The sequence below is a fragment of the Vicia villosa genome, unplaced genomic scaffold (genome assembly GCF_029867415.1).
Source record: "Vicia villosa cultivar HV-30 ecotype Madison, WI unplaced genomic scaffold, Vvil1.0 ctg.001916F_1_1, whole genome shotgun sequence".
In the NCBI taxonomy this organism is placed as follows: Eukaryota; Viridiplantae; Streptophyta; class Magnoliopsida; order Fabales; family Fabaceae; genus Vicia; species Vicia villosa.
The window spans coordinates 399,902-416,389 of NW_026705775.1; the positions used below are offsets into that span (position 1 = coordinate 399,902).

The 16,488-nt window shown below is 34.0% G+C and overlaps 1 protein-coding gene across 1 annotated transcript; it reads right to left on the reverse strand.

Moving 5' to 3' along the window:
- Positions 1-638: 638 nt before the first annotated feature.
- LOC131637098 (probable helicase MAGATAMA 3) lies at positions 639-9,780 on the reverse strand. The gene is made up of 19 exons (XM_058907680.1): positions 9,329-9,780; positions 9,121-9,254; positions 8,804-9,004; positions 8,199-8,390; positions 7,691-7,726; positions 7,466-7,551; positions 7,204-7,254; positions 6,744-6,855; positions 6,568-6,673; positions 6,005-6,102; positions 5,563-5,676; positions 5,385-5,477; positions 4,926-4,979; positions 4,487-4,545; positions 4,301-4,385; positions 2,967-3,335; positions 1,557-1,679; positions 1,374-1,460; positions 639-1,010 (listed from the first exon to the last, which is right to left on the reverse strand). Exons 1-19 carry the CDS (start codon positions 9,570-9,572, stop codon positions 804-806), a joined length of 2,451 nt encoding a protein of 816 aa, XP_058763663.1. The 5' UTR covers positions 9,573-9,780; the 3' UTR covers positions 639-803.
- Positions 9,781-16,488: the final 6,708 nt, after the last annotated feature.

A 16,488-nucleotide genomic window follows, 5' to 3' on the forward strand; every position in this document is an offset into this window, starting at 1 on the left:
TTTTTCTGATCAGAAGTTGTACTACATCCAAATAATACCATAAGTAATAACAGGAATGGAAGCATTAGAAAGAAGAAATGTAATAACAGGAATGGAAGCATTAGAAAGAAGAAATGTTTGGGTGTAGAGTCACAATGAAGCTAGAGATGGAAGCCAAGCTGACAGTTTCTACGGATTGGTGTTTGATAAGAGTTTGGTTTTAGTCCCACATGGAATTTGTAATCAATATTGGAAGTGTTTATAAAGCTCGTACATACATCACTTGTTGTCAACTGGATAATGGAGTACTAATTTAATGGAATGGGCATAGGTCCAAAAAATTTAGTTTTGTAAATAGGGAGACCAATAGTTTAAAACATCGAAACTAGGGATCAAAAGTGCAATATCCCAATTCTTTAAACTGCAGTCAAAATTAATTTGCACACTCTTGATATCCCTGATCTGATCAGTGGAGCCCTTTTCATTCAGATTCGAAGGGAAACATGTAGAAAACCAAAAAAAAAAAAAAAACATTGTAATAACAAAACATTTTATACCCGATCTGTTCAGTGGCCTTTTCATCCCCAAAACTAGAGTTAAAGTAAACATGTTGAAAACCAAATGTGATGTTACTATCATTGATTGGAGTCAAATGGTCATGAATGAGAACAAGTTTTCTTTTTCTTTTATGAATTAAATGCGACATGTTACTATTATTGATTGGAGTCTAATCCAGTTTACAATCTACCTTGGTCCTAGTAAATTTCATAAACATAATCTTTCTGCTCATCTATACAAAATTCAAATATCTAAAACTACTAATCCTAATCGTCATCACCTCCATAACCCATGTCAGCATCACCATCTCCATAATCATTGTCCTCAGGTTGCCCTTGATCAATCTGTTGTGCATAGGTGTCAGTTGGCAGATCATTGTTTACAACATCTGTTGCCGAAGGTGGTTTATCCATCCTTGCTTTCATGGATGCAAGATTTCCATCACTTAAGAATGAGGGATATGGTTTAGACACCTGCATAAGGAAATTGTTAAGTCATTGTTTGCTTGGTTTCTATGTTGAAAATTGATTTTGATTGAAAAAAAATTGAATATAAAGTCTTTCATACTTTAATATATCCAAGTAAAAATAACTTGAAGGAGAAATTTGAGGTTAAAAATCATGAGCAGAGGCTAAAAATTGAGTGAGAAATTTGAAGTTAAAAATCATGTGTAGAGGCTAAAAATCAAAATCTTAGTTTCAAGTTAAAAGAGTAATAAAGCATTCGGATTTTGATCAGATTTGGTCAATTAAAATTTTAACGCATTGAATTTTACTGTATTGCTGTTAGCAATTAGCATATTGTAAGACACGTAAATGACTTTTCAGAAAATTTACTTTGAATAAACAGTTCCTTTTCTCGGCACTTTCCACAAGCTTGTTCCATTGTACACTCCTCCTCAATGTAGAGCCAGACCCGACCACCTACAATAAAACAACAAAAATGCATCCCGTGTCATGGCTAAGATAACAAATGAATTTGTTGAAAGAATCATGTTAGCCCCCAGATTGATACAGTACCAACACTGCAGACTTCGCTCTAGTGATCCCAACATTCATTCGTCGGATGTCTTCCAGAAACCCTATACCTCTATCTTCGCTTGCTCTGACACATGAAAATATGGCGACGTCCTTTTCACGTCCCTGAAAAGAAATGAGTACAATTTAGTCCCAAATTTAATGAGTCAGCCATGTAATTGTAAGAAGCATATTAGAGAGGGAAGAAGCCCAAGTTATTGCAATCCTTTAAGTGACAACTATTTGAGATGAAATCAATATTATAAATACAGAAATTCAATTAGCCACAACTAATTCCTACAACTTCCTAAGTTTTTATAATATAATCTTACTATGAAAGGTCCATTTATTGTGTAGTGGAACAATGAAAAAAGTGGTTCATATGAATGGCTCTAGACTTGTGTAGTTTCTTTTATGTGAAAGGTTGGATATTTGTTTTCTTGTTGACATTATTATAGGAATAATACCAGTTGGCTCCACTATCCCCAATCATCTTCAGTCTGCAGATGTCGATATAGTGGAAACAAAAAGCATGCATAACGCAAATAGGAGTAGTATATTAATTTGAGGGGATTGATTCACACGGGCCCTTTCTAAGAAAATCCTTAGATACGGATCTGACAAGCTCAGCTAATGCAATTGCAGTCTATCCATTCAATTCAGCAGTTCAAGAGCATAATAGACACCACCATGAATCATGTAACTTATTGATGCATAAACAATATCAAGACTTCCAATTGAAATTACAAAATTTAGGACTATTCGCACTCTCGTTTAATTCATACTAAATATTATAGTACTAAAATTCATACTAAATATATATATATATATATATATATATATATATATATATATATATATATATATATATATATATATATATATATAGGGAATGTTTCAAGTAGGAGGGTTTTTAAATAAGAGATAAGAGCATTCAATGCTAACCATTAGATTAATCAAGAGAGAGAAATTATTAATATTTTAATTAATAATTTAATTTCTCTCTCTTGATTAATTCAATAGTTAGGATTCAATGCTCTTATCTCTTATTTAAAAATTCCTCCTACTTGATACATCCCATATATATATATATATATATATATATATATATATATATATATATATATATATATATATATATACATACATACATATATATATATATATATATATATATATATATATATATATATAAAAAAGAATTACTACTATAAATAAAACCGTAAATCACATGTGTAAATTTAAATCCGTAAGCATAGCTCAGAAGTTAGATAATTAAAGCCTTAAATCACGCTTCAAACACTGATGATTTAAATTCATTCATAAGCATAATCGCATAAACGTTTCAAAGATCATAGATTACACGATTTAACAGCGTAGATTCCATCTGATTCAACCATAATGCAAGTTTACCTGGCAACCGTCAACAGTACATATATCCACTACTTTCTCTGCTGACACACCAAAAGTCTCTTCAAAACGTTGTTGGAAGAGCTTGACTTGTTGACTATAGGGTGATATAATTGCAACTTGGTTGCCTGACTTGAGCCCCGGATAAAGTGTTACCAATTTTTGATACAAGAGTAGGACAAAATCAACTTCCGCAACATTTATCCATGAACCACTCCCAGTTGGCCTAGTTTCTTCTCCCTCGTGTATGTCAAAGAAGGAGAATGGGCCAAAGCAGCGGTACTCGTGCCAGTCACGTACTGTCTGTAATTTGACGCCATCCCCATCTTCCAATGAGTTTTCATAAAACTCCTCAGAGGGAAAGCTTCTTATCTGTTTGATCATAATATAACAAAAAACCCATAGGAAGTGTCAGGAAATTTTAATAGATAGAGAAAACACAGAACGAAGATGAAAGTAAGTTATAGAATATAGCAATATAGAGATAGACAAGATCTAAAGAAAAATTATAAAAGATTAAATTTTAGATACTCAATATCCCTAGTCTTAATGAGATTGGTATAATCCCTATCATTCCCATTGATGCAATTCAATGGAACTCAATTATACAGGTAACTGTTTGCTTGATTATGTACTGAAATCAAATCCTAGTAAAATACCGAAGGAACACTAGATGTGAGGCCTTGAATATTTCTCTAGGTCCCTCTTTTCACCAAGCTATCGCTGAGAAACTTCTTTTGCCCAAATAAAAACTTAAATCCATCAAGGCACCACACTTATCCTTGACATGAACACAACCTTAAAACAACAACCTACATTTTCACTTACTTTCCTATGTCGCCAAGTAGGCTACTATGACCAGAAAATTTGACGATTCTAGGCTATGGCATAGTGTCGGCATTCTTCATCTGAATCTATGCCCATTAGGCCTTACGGTTTAAGAAACTTCAACTTTCTACTTGAAGGCTGTCTAGTCCTCTTACTGTAATTAAACTGGATGCCCGCAATAAGACAACAAATCATTTTAGGTTATAGTGTACTGTATCTAAAATGAGAGAAGGGGTGAAGGAATGGATGCCCACAGTAAGATAACAGATCATTTTAGGTTAATAGTATACTGTATCTAAAATATGTATCATAAATCTAAGTTTTATGATGCATATTTAGGCATGCAGATTAACAGTATCTTCAGGATCAAGGTTTTAGAACACTGCAGATTAGTTGTTGCAATATAGTCTGCCCAGAGGACAAGAATAATTGTTTGTTATATTTATTCCAGGATCAAGGCTATACTAACAAAACAATTTTGCAGGAGTTTGCTAAACGTGAGTACCAACCTCAGGATGCATTCGATATTGTGTCTTCAGCATTTTAATGGGATAACCAGCCTGCTTCAGTCTTTCAAATAAGCTTGTGCCATATCTTAAGTTCATGAAACATAAAAGACACCAAATTACGGTCTTTAGAAAAGATTGGGCTAATGTATCAAATCAATACAACTACCCCCGGCATTAACTGCTTACCCATGATTTTTGGCAATGTCCGAAATTACAGTTGCTGGAAGTTGAGCTGGATCACCAACCTTAGAAAGTAGCAAGAAAAAGTAACAGTGGTAAGAACATTTGCCCGAAATGATTTTCAGAGAGTTAATTTACAATGTTCAGTTATAATTGTTGCATAATAATATTTCCATTTGGCAGGCCTTGTTTAAACAATTAGTGAACATGAATTTCTTTTCTATATACTACTTCACTCCTTTTAGATCAAGGGTTATGAAGAATAATAATTCACTTTCTTTAGAAATGTTGTCAAAAGGTATTTCTTCCTTTGAATTTTGTACTGCATAAATAATTAGATAACAAACATGAAAAACTGGGCATATTTTAGACATAACTGCAACTTAAATATTACAATACATAAAATAGTGCAGAGTTCTATAATGAAAGGAGCAATTGAAAATACCAGAAAAACTTTTTTGCACTGATTGGCCAAGGGAACAAGAGTTGCAGGTTCCACCTGTTTAGAAGTAACTTGTCATGTAAAAAGATAAAGTAAATCAAAAGAATAGGCAACATTGGTTATCCTTTCATATTTACAGTAACTAATTTACTCATTACTGATCGTAACACGTTAACAAAACAACTCAACAAAATAACTAGGAGCCGTAAACAAGCAAGTGTATTATGTCCTATCATTTTCTTTGTTTATCTTTTTATTCAACATGGTGTCATTCATCAGGAGTCTTGCGTCAGTTTAATTGTAGTTAAGGAGAAGCCTCTTATGATCTTCCTATGATAGCCACGCAACATTTCTAGGATATATGAAGGAACTTCTTTAGCCCAAACTTTGTCAAGTTAATTTATTTTCAAAACAATCTAACAGGTGATTCAACAATTAAACTGAAGAAGATTTCACTCTTACAGCTTGTGCGGCTTCATCTATAATAACTACATCAAAGTTCCGACTTAGTTTAGTGAAAAGATGTGAACCACTAAAGCTGAGGGTGGAGAAGACCTGCCAAGATCAAAGAAAATAATGAGAAAATCACATTTCTTCTATCAGTATCTTTTGAATTCGACTTAAACTTTTAAAAACATACAATTGTAGCCTCATCCAAAATTGCAGTCCTGATACTGTCTTCATTGCTTCCTGCAGAAGCATTACTCTGCTTATCAGTGGGTGATTTGTTGGCACTAGCGCGTTTTTTTTTCACCTGCAAGTCAAATTTTAAATATCAAAGTTTGGCCCTTAATTACATTTGTAAGACATTGGATGGAGACATGCTCCTAAGATGAAGAAGAAATGTAAAATGGTAAAGGGAATGTGATCCGAAATCTGAGAGAGCATTCACCTTTTCATCTAACATTTAAATCTAAGATTATCTAGAAGTGCTTCTTGATTTAATAGTTAAGCTTCCTTCATGAATGGCCATGGTATCATAACATTTTTAAAAAGTAGTGATGCGGAAGACTAAATAATAATGACAGTACTGACATAGCTAATTTAAGATATATTTGGTCTAATCTGATTCATCAACTTACAAGTTCGTCCAGGGAAACAGCCTTGATAGAATGGTGTGCTTTGAGACCAATCCTAACAATTTTCGGGCAATAAGCTCGGTCATTTTCATCGTGGATACCTACGAACATCCATGAATAATAATTGAAAACTAAATATATAACCATAATAAATATGCATATACAAGAAACTGACAAAAAAAGCAAAAATAACAAATGAAGAAAATTAGAATTGCAAGTTCTGTCCAGTCTGCCTCTATCACAGCATAATTAATTAACATCAAAATGCATTCTTGTCTTTGCTTTTTAAAATATATCATCATTTCTTTTGTGCAAGTCTCAGAACGTTCGGCATTACATTTCAATGTAGAATTACTTTCAGTTGACTAACTGTCGAATACTAGGTGCTATTTGAACAGTAGCATTGCCAACTCATGCAAGTGAAGGCACGATAAAAGAATAACATTTTCCACTTAATGAAAACATTGACATAAAACAAGATACTATGTGAGAAGAAGCTGAACTTATGTGTGGCTATTGTTGCTTCATATAAAAAGATAACAAGAAAGGCAAGTGACATTTCATACCTCCACTGAGAACCCGCAACACAATCTCATCAAGAGCAGAATTTGATGGGGCACAGACTAGAACTCTTACGCGATACTTACGAGTTGAAGTAATAGCTTCAGGTTTCTGATCAAATTCGTGAAAATTAGACATTATTCTGTAAAACCAAGAAACTTAACTGATGAAAACTACTTACTAATTCATTTCCAGTAGTTGGGAAAAAACCATCATCGCCGTCTTTTGGCATCAGACTGTCCCTTGGATTAACGCTATGTAACCATGGAGATGCCAATTTCCAATGTCTACGTCTGCCAAGAGAAAATACAGTAGAAAAACTGTAAGAAAACCTTTTGAAAGATAAAATATAGGTGTTGATATTTACATAAAATAGTTTATTATGTAAATAAATGGCTGGAAGATAGTACAGCCACAAAGCTGACATGTATAACACAAGAAACGACAGGAAACCAAGAATGAAAATAGAAGGGCAATTTGATAGTATCATCCATAGAATACAAATTGTTTTTAAAATGTCTCAAAATGAAAATAAAAAGAGCAATGCATTCAGAAATAAAATCACATGAGAAAACCAAAATCCATGAAAGCTAAGTTTTCTTGAGTAAATAAAGTGCAGATATTGTCAAAGCTAAACTTACTTCTCCTCTATAGGTAATTGCAGCCCATGCTTTAGCTCGTAGGTCCCACTCCTAAAAGTAAATAGAATAAATATACAACATAAATAAATATAAGGCAAAGATACATAAGGCATGCTTTATAGAGGAGAAACTGCTTCAAAAGTTCTCCTCTACTAGAAATTCTCTTAAGATAACATCTAGCTCAAGACAAGATAACAATAGAAGCCAGAAGCATAATTATTAGTAGTAAAAGACTAAAGAAATATATAGATATTATACTTACTTGGAATGTACTCTTGTTGGAGTTGCATGTAAAATGGTACTTAGAATCCCAAGTATGGTCTGAGTCTTTCCAGTACCCGGAGGCCCCTAAAATGAGTTGGTTTGATTCAATTATTAGCTTCTTGAAAAGAGTGACTTTGATAAATGAAGACAGAAGCCTTACAATTATCATGCAAAAATATTAAAAGAATTTCACTACAGAAACAAGGTACACACAGAGACAAACCTGTATCAGGACAAAGGCTTTTGATGATAGACCAGCCTGCAACATGAAAATAAAAAAGTTACTGTGGAATAAACAAAATGGTACATGAGCTTTTATAAGAAATCTACACTGCAAGCAAGTCAATGCCTTTTAAAGTGACAAGTGCCACCGAAATTTTGAACATTTACAGAAGAAAGAAAACAGGTGACAAGAAACATGTTGAAAGTATAGGCAAAATTTCAAAAGGAATAATATAAGACTATGATTATTTATTCTCGTTAATGCACGTGAAGTTATATATCAATGTTTTAAGCATAACATCCGTTAATTAAATCTCATATCCCAACTTGACAATATGCTATTTTAATTAATCTCCAGGCACTCCCATTTATTGTTTCCAAACAATATAAAGTCACTAACAATGACACATCGGAACAGCCTTGCATTGCTTTGAAAAATACAAATAAAAAACAAATGGATAATTACACGTTTTATTTAATGCATTCAACTTCTAGAGTAAAAAACTTACTGTTATAGCCTGACGTTGATATTGATTGAAACTACCTTCCACATATTCCTTCAAAGCTGATGGGATTTTCCATCCCTCAGTATCTGTACCAAAATCCTCTCCAGCGGCATTTAATATTAAATCCTTGAAAGGGAGAATGCTTATAGTTTGTATAGCCACATACTCGCGAGCAATGGTAGATAAATTGCACATCTGCAAAATCATAAGATTATTTTCTAATAAGAAAACACATCTAATGTGGGACTCTAAACACACTCCATTAACGTCCAGGGTGGACATCTGGAGCAGACCATGACCCAAGTGGCTCGATAGAGGAAAACTGATATCATCCCTTTTAATGGCTTGTAAATTGAGGGTATTAGGTTGAGGAAAATTGATGTTCAAACCATCTCTAATTTAATGTTCTTAACACAAACACTTGAAAAATGCTAATGCTAAACTTATTCTGACAATATTTCAGGGGGGGAAGGACAGGTGCTACCACATTTCCTAGGTCAGAGCATACCACATGCCTCAACAAGAACTTACGACAGTACCAATTGAGAAACAATCGAATATTTTATAAATCCTGAGAGAGTACAAATATAATACTTAAAGCAAGTTACCTTTAAAAAATGCAATTGCCTCTCTGTCTCACATATATAAGACTGCATTTTTTCCAGCCTTGGGGAAGTTCTCATATTTTTTGTATTATAACGTGGGAATTCTCCAGCTAGATAGAGTCTGACTCGAAGAAGTTTTGCTTCAGAATATCTCCGCACGTTTTCCACCAAAGCAAATGCGTGCGTATTTGTGTCACCCACATACTTCCAAGTATTTATCATTGACCGATAAAATGCAGAAAAAAATGTCAGTTTGAGTGCAAAATCCAGTACATATGTGCATGATAGAAGAACATGCAAAGTCCAAAAACCACTAGTACCTTTTCATTTGAAATCAGTAAGAGATCATTCTGTGAAATTGATTCTCCCTCTTCCAATTCACAAGGAATTTCTAGAAAATGAAATTCATCTGACTCAGTGTAACTCTTTACCACCCCAAACATCCAATCAACACCTGCAATCAACAAAATCAAAAAAAATCTTCACCTAGGGTTAAAATAGTATGCAGTAGAAGAAGAAAAGTAGTACCGTCTTCTTCGTCCTCTTTCCCTTGGGTGATTTGAGCTTTAGCTTCTTCGAAAATGAGTGGCTCGTAGGTAGAAATATAATCGTCAACATCTTTGTATCTGTCCTTCACCTTCATGAGTTTGGGAGGCTTAGTTTTTGCATTGTGTTTATGTTTCAGAAGAGTAACGTAATTCCAACTAAGAATAATCTGGTAGAAGCGACGGATTACTGATTCTTCTTGAAGCTTTTCCTTGTCCAAAGCCATGAGAACAAGAGAAAGAAGAGAGTGTAAACCCTAGTTAGAAGAAACGAACTGTAATTTGGCAACTTAGCCGCCACAACAACCTGCAACCGGCGGCCGCGTGCAATGCAGGAAGGGCTGGCTTACTGTAGCACGACGGCGATGAGATGAGTTTCGAACGCCAGTGGAGGAGAAAGTAGGCGGTTTCTCAAAAGAAAATAGGTCTCAAATTTTAGGTCTTGGCTTTTATACTTTTGAAGGCAAAGTATCTATTTATACTTTTCGCTAAGGGTCATCACTCAAAAATGTAGTGCAGTGGTTGAATTTAAATTTTATGAGACTGGGGTTAGTCAGTTCGATCCATGAAACAAACATAAGTTTTTATAAATAGTGTTTTTTTAATAAAATAAACATATTAATATATGGGTGAAAATATATAATAATATCTCAATCCATCATTGGTACTATTAACTACCTCACAAATTTTTATTTATGCTACCACTTTCGGAGATATACATGAGGAAGCACTTTTTTTTTACCAAATTTAGATTTTTCTAAAGCTATATCTACGTGTAAACGTTAGGCAAATTTTTAAAATAATTCGATTAAAAAAATGTTTCATAGATGCATCTACGGAACAAATTAAAGTTGAGTAAAAAAAATATGTTTTTGGAGATGCACATTCGAAAGCAGATGGGTAATTTTGGAAGCACACTTAGTGCCTAAGAACACAAGGAGTGTAATAGGAGTTTCTTAAATATATTAGGCTTTATAAGGCCTACGTTTAGCCTATTATAGAATCTTTTTTTGGTTTGGTCTGACATTTTTTAAAATCCATTTTTTTTTTTGGTTTGGTCAAATCTTCTTAAAATTCTACTCTAACCTGAAAGCTTATTTCTCATTATGTTTTCAATTAATCAATATTAATTAATAAGCCTATTTAGTCTTCTTTCATATATATATATATATATATATATATATATATATATATATATATATATATATATATCCTTGTAGATCGATCTGGCTTATTCTCATCCCTAATATCAATTAACGATTCGTTTTCTACTTAGTTGTTACAATTTTAATTTTTAAATAAACATTTATTCTCCGGAATAAATTGGTGATTGATAAGATCAATGGAAAGAAGTTCGATGAAACACAACAAATTAATAGGATGTTAATGAATGACATTTTGGTTAACTTCATTCACGTTTACAGAGAAAATATAAGGTGTACAAATACTTTGGCAAAAAGAGTTTTTATTATGATCATGAATGTCAAGTATTTAACGAATGTCTGCGTGATTTATCTAATTTATTTGTTAGTGATTTGTCGAGGGTTTCTACACCACATGTAATCCTTTTTTTTAGTTTAGACCATCTATCTTGTAATAAAAATGTTTTAAATCTTATTTATTATTAAATTTTATAATATAATATAATACATTGTTATATATGCCTAATATGTTTTTTATAAAAAAAGATATATTATTATATTTTATAAAATATTTTAAAAATATTTTTTAATTAAGTCATTTATGTAAATAATAAATTAAATTAATCCTTTAAATGTTTTTTATTAAAAGGACAAAAGTCCAAATGAAAAGAGATTACATTGGAATTAACTAAGGAACAAGGATTCCCAACAAATCACCCTTAAAAAGATGATTAATAAAGAGTAGATACACATTAAAAATCCACAGATTTTTTGGAAGATCTATGTCATTCTTACCTAAAACATCTGCACAAAATTTGTTTCTTTATGCACATACTTTAGAAGAATTTCCTTGTCTTGAGAGAAAAACGACTTTATCTTGGTGATGAGACTCCTCCCAAAGTTACTGAAGGATAGAAAAACACTTAGAAAGGGGGGGTTTGAATAAGTGTAGCTTTAAAAACTTGACAGATAAAAATAAATTTGCACAGTTATTTTTATCCTGGTTCGTTGTTAACTAAACTACTCCAGTCCACCCCCGCAGAGATGATTTACCTCAACTGAGGATTTAATCCACTAATCGCACGGATTACAATGGTTTTCCACTTAGTCCACGACTAAGTCTTCTAGAGTTTCCTGATCACAACCTGATCACTCCAGGAACAACTGCTTAGACACAAGCTAAGACTTTCTTAGAGTATCCTGACCACCACGTGATCACTCTAATTACAACTGCTTAGACACAAGCTAAGACTTCCTAGAGTATTCTGATCAACACGATCACTCTAGTTACTTACAACTTAATGTAATCTTTCTAAGAGTATTACAATGCTTCTTAAAAGCTATAATCACAAACTGTGATATTTCTCTTAACGTTTAAGCTTAACCTCACTAAGATATTACAACAGCAATGTAGTGAGCTTTGATGAAGATGAAGTTTCTGAGCTTTTAATTGAACAGCGTTTCAGCAAGTTAATATGAGTTGTTTTGCTTCAGAATCGTTAACCTTGCTTCTCATCAGAGCTTCATATATATAGGCGTTTGAGAAGATGACCGTTGAATGTATTAAATGCTTTGCGTGTTCCGTACAGCTTTGCATTTAATGTTATACGCTTTTGTCAACTACCTCGAGCCTTGTTCACGCTGTGTCTACTGACGTTGCCTTTAATAGCTTCTAACGTTCCTTTTGTCAGTCAGCGTAGCCTGCCACTTGTACTTTCTTCTGATCTGATGTTTGTAAATACAACGTTTGATTATCATCAGAGTCAAACAACTTGGTGCACAGCATCTTCTGATCTTCTGATCTTGAAGTGCTTCTGAGCGTGATACCATCAGAACTTCAGTGCTTCTGATCTCATGTTCTTCTGATGCTTTCATAGACCCATGTTCTGATTCTGCTTCGACCATCTTCTGATGTCTTGCCAGACCATGTTCTGATGTTGCATGCTGAACCTTCTGAGTCAAAGCTTCTGAGCGCTGATTTATGCATACTCTTTATATATTTCCTGAAAAGGAAATTGCATTGGATTAGAGTACCATATTATCTTAAGCAAAATTCATATTATTGTTATCATCAAAACTAAGATAATTGATCAGAACAAATCTTGTTCTAACAATCTCCCCCTTTTTGATGATGACAAAAACATATATAAATGATATGAATTTGCGATCAGAAAGAGCAGACGGCAAAAGACAAATTACACAGCTATAGCATAAGCATGTGAATATGTCTCCCCCTGAGATTAACAATCTCCCCCTGAGATAAATAATCTCCCCCTGAAATAAATACTCGAAGAACTTTAATAAAAGACTTCCCTGATTATTTCGGTAGAGACGATCACATAAGCTTCTGTCTTCAGAGAATTCATAGCTTCTGACTTCTGCTTCCATTGGACAGCTTCAGAACTTGAATTTCTTTAGATCTCTAGAACACTCACAGCTTCTGATTCCTGCTTCCATCTAGGACAGCTTCAGAACTTGAATTTCTTTGATCTTCAGAACATTCCCAGCTTCTGATTCCTGCTTCCATCTAGGACAGCTTCAGAACTTGAATTTCTTGATCTTTAGAACATTCACAGCTTCTGATTTCTGCTTCCCTCGGATAGCTTCAGAGCTTTGAATTTCTACCAACATCACTTCATGCTAGATTTGTATCAGAACATTGTTGAATGTACCAGAGCATCATCAGAGCATCTCCACATCCTGAAATGTTACAGAACAAAAAAACTAAACGACAGAAGTCAGCATGAACGAGTCAGAACATAAAATGTATATTAGAACACATGATATGTATCAGAGCCATATAGGCTAAAATAATGTATCAGAGCAAATAGAATTTTGTCAAAGCAAATAGACAAGTTTTGGATCAAATTCTATTATCGGTGCTTCTGATTCTGAAGCTTGACAGCACTCAGCTTGCTTCAGTTTCCATAAGCTTCTTATGGTTTTGCTTCTTGTGTTTGCTTTGAAGATTTTCTTCACTTCTTTATACCTGCAAAACACTTAAACCATATAGAACTTGCAGTTCTTGTTAGTGAATGTGTGGGAGCTTTACCCAGCAACTGATAGATTAGTCAAATCATTTATCATTTATCTTCTCCCCCTTTTTGTCATAACATCAAAAAGAATATTCAAAAGGATTCAGATGTAAAAAACGACAAATAAAATCACTGGAATGTAAAAAAAAAAAAAAAAAACTTTTCATTGATAATCAAAAGATATTACAAAAGTTCTTATGTTTAACAAGATGAGAAACATTCCTAGCAAATACATAAAAAGTCATCCCAAGAGGAAATGACTACAAAAATTAAAAACAAAACCCTAGCAAGACACAATCTGTGTCAACCCATCAAGAATCCCTGTGGTCTTCTTGTCTTTTCAGACTAGAACCTCCACTGTAGGAGAGATTCAAGAGACCAGGGAGGAAGTGAGGGACAGTTCACAGACAGGGAGCTAATGTTGCAAACGGGCTCCAGTGACTCAAGAAGGTCTTCTTCCTTTGGATAAATGTTGATAACAGCATTGAGGAAGAGATCTGTCTTGAAAGAGACTTGGAGAGCCATCCCAAGATATGTTTCACATCCGGTAACTGAGTAACCCTTCCATCCGTTCTCATTGAGTTGAGAGAATTCATGATGAACGCTAGGTTTGAACTAGGAATTTTTTAAAGAGAAAAATAAAAAGACTTTGTTTGAGCAAGAGAGAAAACTCGATGAGGAATGCAAAAGGAACGGAGGATTTAAATAGAAAAAAAATGAAAGAGAGCAATAGAGAAAAAGTAAGAGGAAAGGAGAAGCGTTTTTTTAAAAAAAAATGATGAATATCATTTAATGTTACGTGACATGAGGAGAGATAATAAAGACAAATGAGGTGACTTGCACAGTTACCTATGGTCGGCGTCCCTTCAACTGCACGCGCGCTTATCCATGAACAGTAAAGACAGGTTTACCATCCCGAGATAAAACGTTACAGCTGTTTTGCTTTTAAAGAGGTTCTGAATCAACTTAGACAATGAAACGTTAGTAATAACTGAATCATAATTTCTAATTGATTTTCAATCAGAACTTCTGATAATCTTCTATCTAAACATATAGCAGAAGTATTATCACAGAATATATGAATGTTACTCTCATATATCTGATAATCTTCTAGCTGACTCTTCATCCAGAGCATCTGTGTACTACAACCAGCAGCAGCGACATATTCTGCTTCTGTTGTTGATAGAGCAATAGTTGCTTGTTTCTTGCTATACCAGGAGATCAAATGACTTCCAAGAAATTGACAACTTCCTGAAGTACTCTTTCTTTCAATTCTGTCTCCAGCATAGTCAGCATCGCAGAATCCTACTAAGTTGTATTCTTTAGATTTTCTGTAAACTAAGCCAACATTAGTAGTACCTTTCAGATACCTTAGAATTCTCTTAACAGCAGTTAAATGAGATTCTCTAGGATCTGATTGGAATCTAGCACACAAACAAACACTGAAAAGAATGTCAGGTCTAGAAGCAGTCAAATATAGAAGAGATCCAATCATACCTCTGTATAACTTCTGATCTACCTTCTTACTTACCTCATCCTTACCTAGGATGCATGTTGGATGCATAGGAGTTTTGGCTTCTTTGCAGTCTAGAAGATTAAACTTCTTCAGAAGTTCCTTCACATACTTGGTTTGGTGAACATACGTTCCTTCTGATGTTTGATTTATTTGTATTCCAAGGAAGTACTTGAGTTCTCCCATCATGCTCATTTCAAACTCAGCCTGCATAGACTCAGCAAACTCCTTTCCAAGTGTAGCATTAGATGTTCCAAAAATAATATCATCTACATAAATTTGACAAATTAAAATATCCCTTTTAAAGGTTTTACAAAAGAGAGTAGTGTCCACTTTTCCTCTAGTGAAACCATTATCCAGAAGGAAAGAACTTAAGCGTTCATACCAAGCTCTGGGAGCCTGTTTCAATCCATACAATGATTTATTTAGTTTAAAAACATGATTAGGAGACATAGAGTCTTCAAAACCAGGAGGTTGATGGACATAAACTTCTTCATCTATATAACCATTTAAGAAGGCACTCTTAACATCCATCTGATAGAGAGTGATGTTATATTGAGTGGCAAATGAAATTAATAGACGAATAGATTCTAACCTGGCCACTGGTGCAAAGGTTTCTGTATAGTCAATCCATTCTTGCTGACTGTAACCCTGAGCCACCAGTCTGGCTTTGTTTCTTACCACTTCACCTTTCTCACTGAGCTTGTTTCTGAAGACCCATTTTGTACCGATTATATTGAATCCATCTGGTCTAGGAACAAGATCCCAAACATCATTCCTTGTAAACTGATTCAGTTCTTCTTGCATAGCAATTATCCAGTCTGGATCTTCTAGAGCATGATCAACAGAAGTTGGCTCGATCAAAGATACAAGACCTAATTGACAGTCTGCATTGTTCTTAAGGAATGCTCTTGTTCTGATTGGATCATCCTTCTTTCCAAGAATGACATCTTCTGAATGACCAGAAATGAGTCTGGATGATCTTCTGACAGATGGTTCTTCAGAAATGCTTAGATTCTCCAGAGAAGCTGATACTTGATCTTCAGATTCTTTGCTTCTGAGAAGCTCTGCTTCTGATGCGTTGCTCCTTGGCTCAACAACTTCTGATACATCAATATCACAATCTGCAAAATTATCAAACTGCTTTGGTTTTTCAGAACCAAGCTTATCATCAAACCTGATATTGATTGATTCTTCTACAACCAATGTTTCAGTATTGTATACTCTGTAGCCTTTTGAGCGTTCAGAATATCCAAGAAGGAAACATTTTTGTGCTTTGGAATCAAATTTACCAAGATGATCTTTAGTGTTCAGAATAAAGCATACACATCCAAAAGGATGGAAATATGAAATGTTGGGCTTTCTGTTCTTCCACAGTTCATAAGGAGTCTTATTTAGAATAGGTCTGATAGAGATTCTATTCTGAATATAGCATGCAGTGTTTATTGCTTCT